General features: G+C 38.3%; 1 protein-coding gene across 1 annotated transcript in view; it reads right to left on the reverse strand.

The window, feature by feature from the left end:
- SLC25A18 (solute carrier family 25 member 18) overlaps positions 1–20,960 on the reverse strand; it is a 671,540-nt gene that overhangs the window by 538,119 nt on the left and 112,461 nt on the right. The window contains exon 2 of the mRNA XM_044088188.1: positions 2,358–2,486. Within this exon, the coding sequence (XP_043944123.1) occupies positions 2,358–2,486 (129 nt within the window). The remainder of the gene's footprint in view (positions 1–2,357; positions 2,487–20,960) is intronic.

The raw sequence follows: 20,960 nt of genomic DNA on the forward strand, positions 1-20,960 counted from the left end.
TGTCGGGTATTCCTGATTCCATGCAGCTATCCACCACCCTTTCACTACTATATGGACAAGTGACTTTCAGAGTCAGAAAGTGCTCCTGGGTTGCCCCTGAAAATGGACAGTTGTGTCCAGTGGGCTTACCTGATTAACACATGCCACAATACTAAGAAATGCAAAATGTCACTAAAGAAATACTGCAATGATAATTTAATCATAAAATGTTGTGTTTTCATCTGCTAGTTGAAAGGAATTCTTCAGAACAATAAAAAAATAAAAATCACAATAAATAATCCAAAACAAGCCATGTAACTGAACCAAAATTAAATGTTAGAATACAGAGTATTAAATAAACTGTAAAAAGAAAAATAAACCTAACTGCAATATGATACCAACATAAAAACATTGATACATAATATGCCAATTGATGAAGTAAGAGAGAGAGAGAGAGAGAGAGAGAGAGAGAGAGTGTGTGTGTGTGTGTGTGTGTGTGTGTGTGTGTGTGTGTGTACACACACACAGATTTATATATATATATATATATATATATATATATATATATATATATATATATATATATATATATATATATATATATATATGTATATAATACTGTAGATTTGTTTTTCATAACAGAACTGATACTAGCTATATCCTTTAACCAAGGTGGAATGGAAGTACCCATTCTCAGCTACCAATTAAACTAAGCATTTTATGATTAAATTATTATTGTATTATTTCTTGGGTGATGTTTTTTCTTTTCTTTGTATCATAGTTGTTTTGTTTTTTAATGCTTTTGTGAAGCAGGTTTTTGTTTGGTTAACGAATGGATAAAATAAAATACAATAAAATAAAAAGTCCTCCTACCTCTGCTTTGGCAACTGGGGCAGCTGCTGCTTTCCTTGCCTGTCAGTATTTGCAAATTAAATGTGGAGGACCCTCCCCTCCAGCACTGCATGCAAGACCTATTTATTTAACCTAGCAGCTTCCTGGTGTAAGTCTGGTGTCCACCAAAAGGTCCTAGGGTTACCACCATGAGAAGCAGTGACCACCATACCTTTCAACCTGCAGACACTGAAAATAGGTACAAAGACCCTTGACAAGCAGGTACAACCAGGCAAAAAATCTGGACATCTAATTAGCATATGCTTTGAAATCAAATAGCACACAACTGTTCCTGCTTCTGGGAGGAACATGAGATACTACTCAGAAACACGTTTAGAAAACAGAGTGTGACAAAAATGATGGTAAAATAGAAGCGCATTATCAAAGGACAGTGTAAAATCTCTAGAATTTAAAGAACTTAATTGCAAAATTCTACCACACAAGATGATTTATTTTTGCTTCTGAAAAAAGAGATGTAAGATGCATGTCCTCTTTCTTTAAATTAATTATGCCACTAGCACATTGGTCATGTAGTGCAGCTTTTCGAAGTACTGGACAGCTTCAAAAATCATAAAGGGGATTCAAAATTTGTGTGAGGAGGTAAATCGAGCCTGAGCATGACATACCTCCAAAACTAGGGACATTATGTGCATGGGTAAATCAGGCCTGGAAATATGAGCATTTCCCCAAAATAAAGACAGTTAAGAGGTCTGCTGACCACTTTTTGGCTACATCTCCAGCTGCTGCATCAACTACTGATATGATTAACAGGGACCATTCAGCATCCTCATCTTCACCAGATATGTTGGAGAACCTCTTCTGGATATGCTCCCCAAAGCATAAGCAAGGTATTCTCAGTTCACTTTCACTACTGTCCAGCTGCTGATCCAGTCACCTAATTCAAATTATTACGAAACGGAAATCAGCTGACAGATCAGCAATTCTTTTGACCAGAGTGCCCAGAATGCAGGGCCTCAGATCTAGTGACATGACTACAAAGTCATTAATAGACCTTTGGTTCAAAATGCTGTGGTATAATGCTGTGGTACCAAATATACTGAATAGCATTCTTACATTCAAACAGTGGGTTAATTATGGACAATGTATGACTGGAATAAAAGTTAAAAAAACAATTCTCCACTCTGGTTCTGGTCAGGAAAGCTATTCTCCTGATCAACTCTGCCTCCCCACATCCATTTTTCACATTAGTATTGAAGTCTTCTGTTAGAACTACAGAATCTATAGATTGCACCCTAAAGTCTTCCTTTTTTGAATTAGGTCAACCCTTTTTCTTCAAAAATATGTGTATTTACCTGTCATAGGTGTAATGCAATAACCAACAAAACTAATCTTTATTTCTATTTCATAATTCATTCCCAATATGAACCTTTTTAGAAAATTATATTTTACTTTATGACAAGTTAAGACATATAACTTGGTTATCACATGAACAAGAAAACAATAAATAAATAATTAAGGATGCTTACATTCCCTTGTAAATGCGTTGCCCTTGCTGGTTTTGGAGACGAGTCTTTGCCAGATCAATGGGAAATACACACGTCACTCCCACAAATCCTGCAATGCCACCATTGATAAGCTTCCCAGGTAAACCATGGCTGAAATTATAAAAGTTAGAAGTAAATGAAGGTATTTTTCTTTCAGCATTATACATATATGAAATGTAATGCGTAAATTATCTATTCAACAAACACAGATACAACGCAGTGAATCTTATAAAACTGTTTATGCTATTTACAGATTTACAGATATCGTGCATTTCAACAGATGCATGTATTCTGGGAAGTCTGAAAATTTGTACTAAAATTCTGATTACCCATTTTCTGTGCATTCCCTATATTATATTCCCAGTGGCTGGCGAAGGGCAAAATTCAGTTTGTTTGTTGTTTCTTTCAGCTTTTCCCGGTTAGGGGTCGCCACAGTGGAACTCCGGTCCGCTAATGATTGGTAGTTGATTTTTATGTGCCGAGTTACCATCCCTGACGCACAACCTTCAACGAAGGTACGCCTATTCACGCATGTCTCCACGCGAAAGAGCTTAGCTGAAAAAAAAAAAGCGGACAGCTTACTACTATACAAACACACAACAACGCCACACCACCACACACCACCACGGGTTAAAATTCAGTTTGCTAAAAAAGGAAATTATAGCCATCAGTGCTTAAAAATATCCAAATGCTTTTACAACTGTGATTTTACCAGAAAACATTTTTTTAATATCTTTCCTAACTCCCATGAATTTTAGCCATGTTTGTGTCTAATGTGGTGTAACAGTCCTGATACTCTGTCTTATCAATCAACAGTACTGTGGTTGGACTTCCACCTGCAACATCAATGACCGTAAGGGAGGACTAGCTGACACAAGGTATATGTGCTGGCTTAGAAACGGTCATATTTCACATCCTCTGAATGTTAAAAATAATAGCTCTGGCCTTAAGAAATCGCTATTCTAGAAAATAAATGCAATATGAAATGAAATATACAAATCTAGATGTTTATTGCAAATAACAAATGGATAATGTGCAGCTTGTATCTGCTTTTGCTCTGCACCTAACATGTAGGATACACCTCCCTTCATCTTCATTGAGATTATCTGAGGACACATGCATGGGTTCCCTCAAATTATCTATGGTATAATCCCAGTTACTGTTATTAGGGGTAAGATATAATTATCAACTATGGGATGGGTAAAGCCAATCTAACACCAAACTGGATAGGTTAGTTCAAGTACCAAAAGGGAAACTGGCTAGGCTTAGAATGACCTGCAAGGGAAGCTAGCCTAGTATTTCCCTTCGAACCTATTTTATGAAGGAAGAGTTTGTGTGCATGTGTGTATGCATATAAGTGTGTGTGAGTGTGTGTATAGCTGCCCTTACATGTAGCCCAACTACATGGTCACCTAGGGCACTATTCTTCCAGGAGGCGGTTTTCAACAATTATTTATTTATTTTTAGAGCAATGAAACATGGTATATCTTTGCTCTAAAAAAAAAATAAGTAATTGTTTAAATGTCTTGAGGTTCCATGTTTAAAGGAAACACACCCATAGTTCTGCAGGCTCCCTAGCAGGAGATACTGCAGTTGACATGACCATTTAATTCAAATTACACCTGAACAATGTAGAAAAGCCCACAAAGTTCAAGTGTAATGCAAGTGGTATTTTGAGTGGGAGGAGTATACAGAAAGAAGCTGAGTTTTTTTGTTGGAAGTAAGGTAAGGCTAGTATTTTATTTTAAATGCTGACAATGATCTACCAGATATTTTGGGCAGCAATGCATACATAAGCATAAAGGAAAGAAAAATATGAGGTGAGGGGTGGGGGAACAAATGTCCAAAATCAGGGGTAGATTTTGAATATTATTATAAATTACCTAACAGTTACTGGAATAATAGGTTTTATGCATCAAAGTGTATTTCAGAACAAATAAGAAGTATAAAACTAATGTCTGGCGGTAATGAATGACTACAATCCGCTGTGATTTACCTGAAAATCAAAAATTGTAATGAAGGGTTACCACAGCAAAAACATGAAGTAAAAATCAGGCATAGCTGAGACCTACAGTGAAACTTTGTACTGTTGCAAGAAATTCATATAACTTCAGCTAAGCATGAGAAGCTATATAAATACGGGTTTCAACAGGTAGTATTTCCAAGTTTTTTTTGGGGGGGGCTATAGTAATTAGAAGGAAGACACCCTTTAAGCTGCTAGGAAAGTTAGATGACCATTATAGTATATCACTTACAAAGGATGGCTGCGCAGTCTGAAGCCGACCTTAGCTAGTAACTTCTAAGACAGAAATTCTGAAGATATGCAGAGAGCGGGTTGTATTTAGGAAGGGATGGGATGCCCCCTCACTGCTGGAGTCTGGAATACAGTTAAGGAGACTATCAATATATACACAGGTCTAAAATAGGTACATATGTTATTAGCTTTGGGCATATCTTTGATTTGCTATGTTTAAGGGATGGGTATGACTGATGTCAGGAAGCAGTTCAAACCGTGACAAATGTTTTATACATGATTTTTACTAGACTGAAATCCTTTGCATGAACTGATAATAATATGTTAGCCAACAAGATGTTTGCACATACAGGCACAATACCTTTTTATACATGCATATATATATATATGTATGTCAGCAAGGTGGTTAAATAGGACTGAGTAGCCAACCAGACTCTGGTAAGGTCTATAAATATGGCTCCAGTAAGAAGGCCTTTGTCCATAACTAACAGTTAACAGATAAGTGAAGGTCCAAAATGCAGTGGAAGTGCTGACAACAGACCAGAAACCACGTTGAGACAGAATGCAATATTGACATATGTAGTTTGAGAGTTCATTATAGACCAGTTTTTTAAGATTTATCCCAAGGGAGATTGGGTGTTAATTGCTGGGGAGCTTGGGGTTGGATTTTTTTGGGGGAGAAGTATGACTTCTGCTGTTTTCCATATATATATATATATATATATATATATATATAGACAACAGACCAGAAACCCATGTTGAGACAGAATTAATATTGACATATGTAGTTTTTTGAGAGTTCATTATATCAGTTTTTTTCTTTATCCCATCCCAGATGTTATTGTAATTGCTGGGGGTAGCTTGGATTGGATTTTTTGGGACAAGTAAGTATTTTATATATATATATATATATATATATATATATATATATATATATGTCTGATGTAAAATAAATAAAATAGATAAATAAAATATATTGGGCATGGATTACTATCAAAATCATGAAAGCCAGAACAAAATGTGATCATTTGCGTGAATCACAACTCTGGAATGCAGCAGAGGAAGACAGTCACTACGTTGAATTTAATGCCAAATTCAAAGAATCCACATTATTCGACATATGCCTTCCCCTGCACCTTTCAAAACAGCAACTGATGTTGAACATCTCAGCAGTACATACGTACTGCACAACACAGAAATGCCAGTTTTTGCAGGGGGAAAATAATTTCTTTAAGTTTCTTCCCTAACTTTACAAGTGTGCATAGGTCACTATTTCTTGTGTTGGGCTGGGGACAGTGTGGTCATTATTTCTTTAACTTTCCTTACAAACTTCAGAGTGGTGTATTGAGGGTTACTACAGCTTGTACAGGAACAGTGTACTATTTAGCAGTAACAAGCTGGAAATCTTACTGACATCATTATTTTTCATTTCCCTCACAATCAAACATCAGATGCATGTACAGGTGACTATCTTTTTTGGGGGTAAGAAAGAATGCTATTTATATAGGTCTGACAGCAACAGGTTGAAATACATTATGTTCTAGTTGTTTTGTCCCAATCAGACATCAGAGGGTCATAGGTTCATAGGTGTGTACTAGGCTAACGGCCCTGGAGCCTATATAAGCCTAGCCCAAAAGATTCCCTGGCATCGTGCTTCCCGACGTTAGTTCCCAGTGCCCCTATCTAGCAAGGCCACTGAAGTGATCCCCGGGGGGGGGGGGACTTTCTAGTACCCATCCACTCATCAAGATTTCTCTTGAAGAGAGCCAATGAAGTGCTCTGCTTGATGTGGATGGGAAGTTTGTTCCAGAGTATGAGAAGTCTCTGGGTTAGGAAATTGCCCCTCCAGCATGTTCTGTTTATTGTGGTAATGAGGTTGAGGTCCCTGCAGCATGTGGCATGGAGGGATTGGGATTTATTTAGATGTAGCATATCTAACAGCTCTGGGTCTGACATGGCTTTGTAGGTCAAGCAGAGATCGCTTCTAAGCAAGCGATATGAGACAGAGTATAGCTGGAGTTTTTTGTCTATCCATGTAGGGCATGTGTTTAAGGCCTAAGATCCTTTTAATGAGGTATTTTTGTGGCCTTTCCAGTTGTTTTAGGTGTCTAGTGAGGTACATGCTGAATGGGGTATTGTACTTTATAACAGGTCTAATGAGGGACGAGTAGAGAGGGATTATGACCTCCTCCTTTCTGGAGGAAAAACCTTTTGTAATGAGATGTGCCACATAGAAAGACTTTCTGACCACAATAGCAATGTGGTTATCAAAGGAGAGGTTGCTGTCAACCTGTGTCCCCAGATCTCTTATCACACCTTTGGTGTTCAGTGGATTACCGCCGATGTGGTAGTTCATGGGTACTAAGTTTTTCCCAAAGGGAATGACAATGCACTTTTTGGCATTGAGCTTTAGGCCATGGTTCTGGCACCAATCATTGGTCTCATTGAGGCATTTTTGTAGAATGTCTAAATCAGTTGGTGAATCAATAATGGCACCCAGTTTGCAATCATCGGCAAACTTGTTAAGCCATAGTCCACTTGTATTGGCATGAACTTCAGAGAAGTAGATGCCAAACAGGAGGGGACGTAGGACTGATCCCTGTGGGACTCCACTTGTAACTGGTCGGTAGCCAGATTTGGAGTCAGCTACTTTGACAGTGAGGGTTTTATCAGTGAGCCATTTGGCAACCCATTTTATAACATAGAGGTTTATGCCTAGTTTAGTGAGTCTATCTATGATTCCTGAGTGAGGGATGGTGTCGAAGGCCTTGGCAAGATCAAGGTAGGCTGCATGAACTATCTTGCCTTCATCCACAGCTTTGGTGACAGACTCGAAGAAGTCTATCAGGTTGAGCAGGCATGACCTACCTTTCACAAACCCAAACTGCATGGGGTCCAGAGTTTGGAGATTCCCTATGTCCCTATTTATGAGGTCCATGATGATGCATTCCATAGCCTTACATATCAGACTTGTCAGGCTAATAGGGCGGTAGTTCCTGTGGTCAGTAGTCACCCCCCCCTTGTGGAGTGGGATGACCGTAGCAGTGCGCCATTCTGAAGGGACAAAGCCTGAAGTGAGGCTGTGGTTGAACAGGGCACACAGGTGTGGTGCCAGTTCACGCTGTAATTCATGTAGAACACAGCCAGGATTACCATCAGGTCCCATGGAAGCTGTATTCTTGGCTTTGGACAGTGCGGTTTTTATCTGTGCAGCCATGATATTAGGGACTTGGCATTCCTCAGGTATTTAGGGTTGCCAGCTTTCTTTGTGGCTAAAACCGGACTAAGGTCATGCCCCTTGCATCACCCATAACTCCACCCAGTCCCACCCCCTCTCCCATCCATGCCCCACCCATTTTGTGACATCATCATGACACCAGCTGATGGGAACGCCCTCTTTGTCTGTTCCGGATACCTGCTTTCAGCCAATTTCTCCCCAATTGCCATAAACACTGTTAAAAACTCTCACTCTGCATACTGTCTTGTGCTTTATTCTACAGTGATTACAGATATTTGGATTTAATTTAAAACATTTATTTCAAATTTTACAGCACAAACTACTGATACACATTTGCTAAACAAAGCAATACAGTCTCACAATAAAAACAGACTTAGCATTAAAACTACTCTGCCTTTAAATCTCACATTCACCTAAACAGCATTGCACATTGTTTTCCCAAGTTTAGGATGATAACATTTTAAAATGTTCTAAGAAATGACAGTATTAACAACATCAATAACACAGACCTGAAAATGTATAGCATGGTCTGAAAATACATGTTTAGTATAAAACAATACATAATGACACAATTGGTCTTGCAGCTTTTGAAAAATGAACCTATGCCTTTTATAGAAAGCTACAGAGCATATGCTTAATGTGGACAACTAATGGATGGTCAGAAACTAGCAGGGTCATCAGTTTACACACCTTTGCTATACCAATCTCAGCTCTGTATGCCACAAATAACAATTAACCACAGCGTGTGTTGAGGCATTTGGCCGGGCTTGTATACGCTGTCTGAGCACTGTGGGATTGACAAAAGTAAAGATGAATATATTAGAGATGGAATTACAGTTGGGCTGGCTAATGCTGAAGGGTCTCAAAAGTCACAGCTAGAGGCAGTGGCAGATGGTGATTTAAAAGCAAGGAGGGCTGCAGGAAGCGACCTAATGAATGGGGTTAATTGAAATGGGGTGGGGTTCTATTATGGTAGGCCATTGCTTGTGATCAGTCAACAGATGGGATTAGTCTGTTTCATCCACAGACTGCCTCAGTATCCACTCATTATAGCCAATTCATGAGCTATATACATCTCAAATATCTGTAACCAACAAGGTCAGCTTTAGGTGTACTGGAGCCCTAGATAAAGGATTTCATGCCCCCCCCAGTCTACACTGGTCCCCCATGGATCTCCCCAGTATCCCATCCCCTGCGCCTCTACATTATGGCCCAACACCATCCAGATTAACTACTTCTTTATTTTTTTTTTTACAGTTTATCTTTCTCTTTAGGCTTTTCTTTCATCCATTTAACACATCCCAACTGGCCATAACTCCAGTGTTATAAGTGCGGAAGAAGTAAATATATTAAGCCAGAGGCATCAGGATCACTAGGGCCCCTTTTCATTGAATGATGGCCTGAACAAAAAATCCTAGGTAAGAAAACAGATTCAGAGTATTTTTTTTTCTTTCAAGGAAAATTAAGTTGAGTCTAAAGCTTAATTTTCAAAATACAGATAATAGTAGCTTCCCCCAAAAATGGGATGAAAAATACTTGCAAGGATATACAAATCCTTTCTGGGAATAGTGCCTGCCTCCCTACCTCTTCAAATAGGAATAGTTGCATTCTCTGTGTCCCTCAGATATTAAATTGAGATAAAAGTAAAATCTAAAATGGTCACAGGCATACATTACACTCCTGTGGGTCAAAAGGAGGAAACCATAGCCCCTGGGTAAAATCGACAAGGAGTACACAGAAAGAATCCCAGCCAAAATCTCAACCAAGGAACCAAAGTCTGTCAGACAGCAATGCTTATTGAAGCATCACTGTGCCGGTGATCAGCTGCTATCACATACGGGTCTACTACCATAGAATGAAATTACACTACTTCGAAATTCAGTAGTCCCACACTAATGCAAAAGTGCACTTTCACGAACACCACTACATCGAATAGTTACGTACCTTAGGGTTATGGTGCAGGTCAAGGAAACTGGATAGCTAGTAGGGCTATCCACGGTCCATGACTACCGCACTGCAGTGGAGGACATTGAAAGAACAGGCTATCAGTGGAGGAAATGTGTCCGAAAGTTCACGTGTGGGACTACTTCTGAAATTTGTGTAGTGTAATTTATGGCTAGTAGTAGATCATACATCTTACCTGGACTGCCCAGCACCCATACCCAGCAATTAAAGCTATGTATATTGACTGTGCTAATTTCACACATTTATTGACTGTAATAAAATAGAAAAAAAAAACAATAACAATTGTTTGCAGTTATTTATTTTAACATGCACACTCAAACACACGCACTCACACATACACACAAATGTGACCATCAACTACAGCCCCTTGCATATCTATGACTGTACATCACAGAACTTTGATTGTGGTCAAGTGAATGAATAAATGTATAAATAACTGATACACAGGAATGTATCTTCTTACATAACTGTTTTCAGAATAGAGTGTGCAAACCACTGCAACCCCCTTCTGATACCTCTCAACCGCTATAGCCCAAGAATCAAGGTAAAAGCTACGAAATGAGGGACAAGAGCAAACAAAGGCACAGAAACTGCTCTTGTACATTTAGAAAGCTGCTAGAGTAATACACTGTGTTAACAGCATTCAGAAAAAAGCATTCTAAGTCTGAAATTCAATTGTCTGTCATTATTTAGTGACAGACTCCTTGTCAGGAAAAAATACATGCTTTACACAGAACAGACCAAAATATGAGGCAAAATCAGAGACATCATTTTGCAGAATCAGGGAAAATTGAGAGCATCTATATGATATATTCTCTAACCTTCCCATGCATACCTACACATACATACACACACACACACTACCTTCATTGCTAATGCTGCTTTCCCGATGCTGGCTTCTGCTGTGCCTTCCCCATTTGTAGTTAAATACTATCCAAAGTTGAACTGCTGATACTCGCTTAAATGCTGCCAATACCGGACCACAGTCGAACTCTTGTTGCTCGCTTGCATTCTGAAAATGCTGGCTTCTTGAGCTCAGCTCCAACAGGCTGGTAGCCCTGAGGGACCTGATGTCATTGCGCATGTGATGACATCAGCATCAGCGCTGCGAAATTTAAAAACAAAACCAAAGTCAGGTTTTGAATAGAATTTCTAACCAGACAATTTTTCAGAAAACCAGACAGTCTGGTCAAAAACCGGACAGCTGGCAATCCTACAGGTATTGTGATTGGCCCTTAAGGGGGTGAAGGGGTTAAAGTTTGCACTGAACCTATTGGCCAATATATTGGCAATATCAGTTTGCTCGGTATACGTGTTGCCATTGTGCTGCAGCTCAGCGCAGATCTGAGTATTGCCCTGTAAATTCTTGACATAACTATAGAATGCCTTGTGGTTGTCCTTTATATCTGCAGCAATTTTGTTTTCATAGCTAGCTTTAAAGGATTTGATGAGGGATCTGCTTTTTGCTGAGGTTAGCAAGTGAGTTTTTCCAGTCGTGTTGCTGTTCAGCTTTACTTTCCTTTGCATCCTTTCAACATACCTTTCCTGACCAAGACAGCACAGTAATAACTATTTAGGAAATAACTCAATTAAGCCACTGCCCCAGAAGCCATAAGGGTTATAGATGCGCTAGAATGCATTTTAAAGCATTTCCCAACCTTTTAATCCAATAGTAACCTAAACAAAATTCATGAGGAAGAAAAAGAATTGCAGTCTTACTTTTTTCTTTCAGTGAAGACATAAATTATGCCCACGTCTTAATATTCAAAGCTTACAAAATCATAGCTCACAATAAACTAACAAGCCAGTTTGTTGTGAGGATACACAGATCCTGTCTTGGAATACTGCTTGCTTCCCTAATCCCCCCAAAAAGACAGTCACTGCCTATGCATTCCTCTGGTGTTAGATTGGGATGAAAGCAAAGGTTCAAATGGCCACAGTCATGTATTTTGAGTGATTGCTGCAATATATATATACATAGCATGCCTCCTCACTCCTCAACCCTAACCCCCAGAGGCAGCCACCTGTATACATGCCTGATGTGTGATGTGAGGAAAGTGGGTGCGGTTGATAGCAGAGGCCATTATCAGTTTTGTCCTAACAAGGTCATATCACAGCCCTGTTCAGGTTAAAGAGCATAATCAGAAAATTAAATCATTTTTATCTCCTCATTTTTGCCCAACCAGAAACAGCTTTTGTAGGGCCCCCACATAGTCAGGGATGAATAAGGGACCCCCTCTTTATCCATTTATACAGTCTGGGGAGTGGGGGGGGGCCATATTCCTAGAAGATCTAAGTGTCTTAATGTTCTGTGATATATTTTATGCCTTACTTTTAAAATATAATTACTTGTTAGCTGCATTTTTTACTGATACCCACCAGAAAAAAGGGGGTGTCCCAGTATTATTGGATGTGTGCACTGATACAAATCAGTGATATTTTATATACACACACACTCATGCATAAGTCACAGCAATACTAGTTTTGTACTTATTTCAGCAAATAGCAATACATTGTGCAACACTGGTACTGCCACACCAGACCATTGACTACTGTTTGTCTTCAAACAGCAGGAGTAAGTCACTTTATCTCATTGAGGAGTAAATGAATACCTGTCACTGTCCCTGATTTCACAGATATTCCTTGATTTTGCCTCATCATTTTGCTCTGTCCTTCATAAAAAAATAAATAAAAATAAGTTTTATTTGCAAGCAAATAATTTAAGACTACAGACAGTCAGTAAATCCAGACAGCATAGTTTTATACTTCTTATTGTCCAAAAAAATCCAGGTTGATAAAAAATGTGCTATTCTACTAACTTTTTAAGTGAATTAGAGCAATGTTTCAAATGTGATCCTCAGTTTGAGCCTTTATTCTGCTATTTTTGGCACTGAGCAGAATTCTTCAGCAAGGACATTGAGAGTTACAGTATCTGGTGGTTTGGCAGCATTTATTAAACTCCCTGAAAGAGAAACCAGCCCTGAAGATCAGAAGCATTAGCTCTTCTGAAATTCTATGGTGTGCGCTGAGTTCAGTCACTCTGGGCTGCTAATCCCTCTCAAGTTCTAACCTTTTTCATGTGTATTATCAGCTTTATCCTAACAGGGTCATATCACAGCCCTGTTCAGATTAAACAGTACAAGCAAAAATTAATAAATTTTTTTCTCCTCATTTTTCCCCAACCAACATCAGCTTTTGTGGGGCCCGCACACAGTCAGGGATGATAAAGGGGCCCCCTGCAGCCACAGGTATTGTAGGTACCTACAGCTAGCTATGTGGTTAGTTTTACTGGAGAGGATGTTCACCAGCAGGGTTTAACTATCTTTGACTTTTGAAAGAGATATAAATAAGAGTTATTATTACCCCCTCCCCCATTTATTAAGCATGCAAGACTCCTTTATAGCTTTTGTTGGTTTAGCAGACATGTTACAAAATATTAAGATAAGATAACTTTCTGTGGTTGGGGGCCCCCCAAGACCAGGGGGTCCCCAGCGACCGCAGGGTTCGCTGGTGCCTAAAGCCGGCTATGATTCACCCTTTTCTGCAACAGGTTCTTCCTTCTGTTGTAGAGCCTGTTTATGGCAGGGGTCCACCAGATTGGCTTCCTTTTTTTGGAGGAGAGAGCCTTGGTTCTGTTTGGAATGGCCCGTTCCATGCACTTGTGTATGTGCTCATACAGTGCATTGGTGTATGTTTCAGCAGTCATACGCCTATTTTCTATTTGCATGGGCGATGTGAAGTTTGCCACCTCTGTTTTTAGCCAAACAGACAGTGACTGTCATCATTTGGGGGTAGGTGTGAGGATCCATGCTGTGCATATGTATGACTGTTGCCATTTGGCTTTAATTTTCATCCCAATCTAATTTTTTTTTTTTTTATGAGGAGGGTAGGGAGGCATTCTTCCCAGAAAGGATTTATGTATCCTCACAAGCATTTGTCTTCTTATTTTATTGTGAACTACCATTTTGCCAGGTTTGAGCATTAAGCTTTTTATGTAACTTATTTCTTCCTTGAAATAAAAAATAAGTAAGACTGAATTTCTTTCCTTAGTCATGAATTTTGTGCAGACCATCATTTAATCGAAAGGTTGGAATAAAGCTATAAAATGCACCTCAGGGCATCTTGAACCCTCATGGTTTCTGTAGGCCTACTAACACCCAGACCTCCAGCTTAATGCAGTTATTTCTCTTACAGTTACTATAGCATTACCTTGGTTGCATAGAGTAAATTGAAAGGATGTAGGAACAAGAAAAGTTGAAAATTAAGATTACATTTTGTTCCTTAATCATAATTTTTATTCAGACCATCATTAGAAGGAAAGATTGTTCAAATGCATCTCAGAGCATCTAGACCCACTATGGTCTCCCAATGTAGGGCACTTGTTTCCTTCACAGTTACCAGAGTGGGGGTCTTATCAAGTTAGGATGTCTTGCATGAATTAATGCAAGAAACAATGAAAAGTAATGTAAAGTAAATTGTGAGAAAGGGAGCAAAAAATAATCTGTATGATGGCGTGGATAGGCCCGAATGGGTGTGTCTGTAGACAGGCCAGGATAGGAGGGACATAGGGGCACCTGGTGATGTATGTAGGAGAGGACAGTAGGCAGTGAGGGGGCCATGGAACCCTTAGCCTAAGGTGTCAGTTCACCTAAGACTGCGTGTGTGTGTGTGTGTGTGTGTGTGTGTGTGTGTGTGTGTGTGTGTGTGTGTGTGTGTGTGTGTGTGTATGTATAGTTTATGCATACATAACTGCATATTTGCATGTATGTATATATATATATATATATATATATATACACACACACACACACACACACACACACACACATACACACACACACACAAAACCAGATGAAGTGTGCATGCATATGTGCGTGCTAATTCAATGGAAAAAACGTAAATGTCATTATTAAACTAAAGTGCTGTTGTATGATAGTTAGATAATGTAAGTGCACAGATCTAACTAACACAAAGCTCTCGAGGAAGCAAATAAAAAAATCTTACTGATTGGTTGAAACACTGCTGCAACCAAAAAAATTAAGAAGTTTAAAATTTCTGAACACCCATAAAATGCCAGGAATTGGGTATGTTTATTTGCTGATTTATTACTTATTCATATACATGTTGCCCATGCTGCTTTTATTTTTCTCTTTAACTTATTAATCATAACTCTGGCAAATAAAAGAGTTCAGGTGTCTTATTCTATACAAAAGAGAACAAGAAAACAATGATATTAACCTTGATTTCTAACTATAAGTGTTCTCTGATAAGAGTTCCAGAATCCAAAATTTAAAACTTTAAATTCATATGTTTTTATATATATATATATATATATATATATATATATATATATATATATATATTTATTTTTTTTCCCTTTATCTCCATTTGTTCTGTTTTCCAGTGATTTCAAATATAATGCCAAAATATTTTGTCATGTCTAGACAACTCCATGGCATAGCAGGATAAAGTCTTTTCTTTACTGAAGGCAACCAGAGTTTGAGTAGTAATTCAAGTGTCTGTAGGACTGCAACAAAAAAATGGGAGTGACTGGCTATTGCCAGCTCATCCGTCATTGGGGAGGAAGGCAGATCTGACTTGTCACAAGGGTGACACCTAACAGGAGCACTAGGTATTGCCCAGTGTAGTTAGAGCCAGTCAAGCCCATGCTGTCATAATGCTTAGAACCAGTAAAGCCAAGGGGAATCCAGCATACATATAGGTATGGTTCTTCCTTAGGGAACAGCAGCGTAGGGCATGAAGGAGCCACAGTGGGAGAGAGGGGTGCTTCCAATGGGAAGTGGGTAGGCCACTCTCTTGGATTAGCAAGTAGTCCCACTACTACCCATCTCTCACCAGGGAACCAAAGGGCTGATTTGTGTGCGGGAACAAGTGACTGTATGGCTTTCACCAAGCGCAGGAGTGCCTATTCCTGTGTCCCTGGAATGAATATGACAATTGGGTGCCAGTAGCAGAACCATCAGGCAAGGTCCCTTGGACACTGCAAAAGAAAATATTCCGTCATATCTTTGCGTATTTTAAGCAGATTAGTACAGATTCTAAATAAAATCGGCTGAGAACTTCAAGGTTCCCAGCCACTATTGGTAGACTCTGGAATAACTTCCAGCACAATCTTAGATTATCTGAATAAGAACATCAAGTCACTGCAAAAAAACTTCTTGTGATGCAATTGGTCATGCAGCTGTGGTATTATCTGGACTGTGTAACCTTTCAAAATATTTCCAGTCTTTTATAATCTCCACTTCTAGTCTTCTTCCTTGGTGTCATCTACACTACCTGCTGTCTTTCAGCTCTTACACTCCAGTAAGCTCTGACTACTCCACGTGCATTAAACATAACTAACATCTCATCATAACTGACTATCATCTCTCTCTCTAACATAATATGCACTAATTTGAGAAGCACTGGAAACATGAACCACAAAGCATTACTGAAAATGAAGTAATAATCACATGGGACCATGCAATATCAACCACTAAGAAGGTAAAAGGAGGGAAACTGGACATTTTAATTAAAGAGAAAAAGACAAAAACAACATTCATTATTGAAATTACTCCACCCAGCAACTATAGCTTCTTAAACACTGAAAGACGAAGTTAGAAAATATCAACACTTTAACAGAAACTAGAGCTACATGGAATAAGGACATACACGCAGACTTCCAGTTGTAGTTGGAACATCTAGGTTAATTACAAGTAATTTTCAACCACAATTCATGAACTTTAATTATGCCCAGAATTAGGAATGGGGTTTATTCTTGTCACAGCATTAAAAGAAAAACATTTGGGGAAATTAAACAAAAGTATTTTTATTTAAAATACTGTATGTAGACTGTAAATTATGCCACATATTTTTATCTGGCTGCCCCAGAGAATAAACAAAGAACCAAAGAAGTACCCCTGTCAATAACAGTGCATTCTGTTTTTTATCATTTACATTTATTATTAATCAGCATTTTTAACATTAATAGGAACAACAATAGTGTTTAACTTGCATATATACCATGAGACCAAAATACAGGCCTGTCCAGCCCTAATATTCAAACAGCAAAAAGGCATTTACACTCACACACACATACACACAAATTAACTTTGGAAACTTGGCGAAAGAGTGACTGGTGTGCCTGAATAACTCAAGAAAATCGATTCAAAAACTTTGTGTTTTATGACTAAAAGCTTTAAAATGGACTTTGGACCTTACTTGGGGCATTTTAGTAATTATGACAGATGATCTCACATCCCTGCAACTGACTCATTACACCTAGTACACTTGGGTGGACTTCATCTTTCACCCCTTATGTGCATCTGAACAAGGACAATGTACACTTTCAGCAGACGATAATTATTTCTGAATGAAGGTAGGCAAAGAGTTAAAAGAACTTCACAGCAATAGCTGCACTGAGAACAGTAGTTCTCCTGGGGTTCAGAAGTGATCTGCTTTCGAAAAGTCAGATGCCCATCATAAGAAGTTCCAGTCTGAATACAGGTTCACATCTAAACATATTGGGATCCAGTGAAAAAGGAAAACATTGGTATGATACTAAAGTGTCTTGCCAGAGCTCTGCCATTTATTTACAACAATAATGATTATAACCAGGCTCCAAATCAAGCAATGCGTCATCCCAGTTAACAGAGTGCTGGATTTTAATAGGGCATGCATCACGCATATCAGCAGAGAAGTAATTAGTCAATTAATTATCAAAGCAGATCAGTGTACTGTTATCAGTTTGTATGGAGTGCAACTTAAAGCAGCACACTGAGCTATGCAGAATCAAAGGTTTTGGGCAGTTATAAAATGACAGCAAAAACTGGATGCCTGTTATTTACTATGTTTCATATAGGGTATTGTGATCCAGTACCCAGTCATAACCAAGTTCTAAAATGCTTGAGACATGGAGGTGAATCCTGACCTTCATGTCAAGAACACAGAAGCTGGTTATGACTGGAAACCCAATCTCAGTTCTTGATGTAGTGCATGGAGCTTTATCTGTTCCATGTACCACTGTTACAGAAAAACAAATGCAGCAGAGCAAAGTGTTTTATGGCTTTGAAAGCAGTAAGGCAAAGCTGCCATACAGACAGGGGGCCAAAGCAAAACATCCATCTGAGGAACTAATGAATAATAACTAAGTTGTAACTGTCTTCACTCTGCCATACCTTTTGTTTAAAAGTGTGTCAGGGCAAAGTATCTTCAGTATTTAAAATCACTGCTTTGAGTTGGCCTTCAGTAGTCAACGTTAAGTTCTAGCACAAGATTAGCACTTAGAGGTGCTGCTAAATTTGTAAACAACTTTGCTGACATCAGAAAAGTGCTTAACAAGCCCATCTTTTACATGATTTTGGTGCATAATTGCAATATTCCACCATGCACTACATATAATTAATATACTTCACTAAAAGAATAAGAAGCCCTGAACAGTGGGCAGAAGGCATGCTGAATATTACACGTAGTAGTAGGATTTTCCAAATATTAAAAAAATTGCATGCATTCATTTTTCATGGACTGCCTTCAGGTGGCTCTGTAAAGAGAGGAGTCTGTGACTCTCCCATTGGAATACATTAGTTTTCTGGGGATGAACCACAATGTCTCATGTCCAAATGTTGGGCAGAATTGTCTTCTTCATATGTTATCACCAGTCATTCTTTTTTTTAACACCTTTATTGAATTATCACTTGTGACATAGGCAAAATTACATTAATATAAAAGTAATCAAACCATATTAACAAGTTCACAATTACAAACATTATACATCACATATATTGTTATATATCATAATGGATGCAACAATACATAAATTATTAATTTCCTGTTTTCTCTTAAACCTTGTTCCTCCTCCAGAATATTTATTTTTGTATAGTTCTCACAATTTCCATTTTTTCTATGTAATTTACTCCTGCACTTTTCTACAGATCTACTCTTTTATCTCTTTTGCAGTATTCACAACTTCAGTTATAGTTGGTTTAGATTTTGATTTCCGTTTTATATTAATTATTTTTTGGGAGACACCAGAATTAAACTTAACAAGGCCTTACTATGTCTCTGCAATTCAGAAACTGTATCCCAGCTTAAAAACATTGTTTCCTTAGTTACACTCATTTCATCATCCAGTATTCCTGACAGAATACTCTAAAGTCTGCCAACTCATTACACTCCCAAAATCATATGTTCCTAGTTACCTCTTTTTCCCTATCACACATCCAACATTTGCCATCTACATAAGGAAAGGTTCTTTGGAGTTTGCCTGGGGTATGCAAACATTTTTAGGCAATAATCCTAACTCTCCTTGAATCTGATGCATATTTGGGAGCCATACATATATCCTCCCATTATTTCTTTGTGAATTGCAAATCTAATCTCTCTTCCCAATCTTTTCTGACCAGTTTTGATTAATTCCTTTAGTTACCATGCACTACTTTAAATGCCCTACTAATTATCCTTTTCTAACAGCTGTTTTTGTTCTAGATTCAGTTAAAACCTCAACCAGTGCAGTTTTTTTTTATTTAGGAATCCTCTTTCCATTTCTCTTTATCTTAAAAAGTCTTTTGGCTTTTCCCGGTTAGGGGTCGCCACAGTGGAATTCCGGTCCGCTAATGATTAGCAGTGGATTTTTACAGTGCCAAGTTGCCAGCCTGATGCCCAACCTTCAAAGTAGGCACACACATTCACACATGCACCTACCTGCATGTCTTTAATGTCACTCGACCACAGGGAGGTCATCCATTTCTCTTTATCTATACTCTGATATCAATCCTTGACAGGGAAGGTGATCACTAGCCTGCAAATTCAAATGTCTTCTTGGCCTCTTCCCATTCTATTACCTTTCCTTCTCTAAATATTTGTTCCCAATATCTTGGTTCCTTTGCCAGCTTCCTCCAGCAAGTTCCAACCCTTCTTGTGTATTCTCTGTACCCCTAGCTGCAGTCACCCCTATCGGCAGACACTCCTTTATCTATTCCCATTTTGGTTTAGTTTTTAGTACACTTTCTGCTACTATAATATTTTCTCTTTTTTTAATTTCTCCAAGTCTTTTGAGTTTCTAATACCATGATGGGAATGAACCCCCATTCCTAAGTCAAAGTATGATTAAATTTCATGAAATTAATATTGTTTCAATCTTTAATGTTAGCCAGGAGTGCTCTTCGCAGCACCTGCAATTTGCAGTAATGACTACTCCTGTAATTTGTATGGCGTTACATGTACCGGTAACATATCTAAATACAATTATAGATTCTTTAAGACACATTGCTCCTACTGCTACTGGAACTGTCTGGGTATCTTTCTTCCACACTGCTCTTGTTTCTGCAAATATTTTCAAGTCAAGATGTCCCATGCCCATATACTCCTACTAAAGAAGACTGAATGCTGTAACTAAATCAAAAAGTGCTTCAACAGAGTATTAGTTTAAGGATGTGCACACACAACAAAGTATTAGTTTAAGGGTCTGCACACTTATGCAAACAGCATATTGTACATTTTTTTATATTTTTCCCCTAACAGATTTGTTTGATTTTCAATTGAATTGTACAGGTTATAGGTCACATTAAAGGTGTGAAAAGTTTTGAAATTATTTACTGTGATCTCATTGTTTATATCACAAAAACCTGGCATTTTAGCAGGGGTGTGTAAACTTTTTATATCCACTGTACATCACTATTTTCATCTCATCTCATCTCCTCCTATCTTAACCATTTGCTGTTGAGCCTGGTCTGCCTCTAACCTTGGCTTATTTAAGTCTTCCATAAATATTTCCATTTGTGTTTTTTCTCAAATACCTCACTTCTCTGCTTTATACATAATTTCATAAATTTTCTGAAATATCTCTAGTACCTCTACAGATCTGGATATTTTTCTTGTTTTAGGCAACAATGTTTTCTGCTCTTTGTAGCATACGTCATTATCACCAGTCATTCTTGATAATATAGCAAGACACTATAATACTCTAATACACAGCATCTTTATAGGTTTATAGGTTAGTACTAGACTAGCTTGTGGACCATTTTAAGCCTAGCCAATGTTCTTTGTTGAGAATCAAACCCTGTACCTGTTTTGTCTGTGAGGTAAACACCTTAACCATTATGCCAACCCTCAGTCCCCAAAACGGATGTGC

Source organism: Protopterus annectens, chromosome 11.part0 (genome assembly GCF_019279795.1).
Source record: "Protopterus annectens isolate FY-2018-M chromosome 11.part0, PAN1.0, whole genome shotgun sequence".
In the NCBI taxonomy this organism is placed as follows: Eukaryota; Metazoa; Chordata; order Ceratodontiformes; family Protopteridae; genus Protopterus; species Protopterus annectens.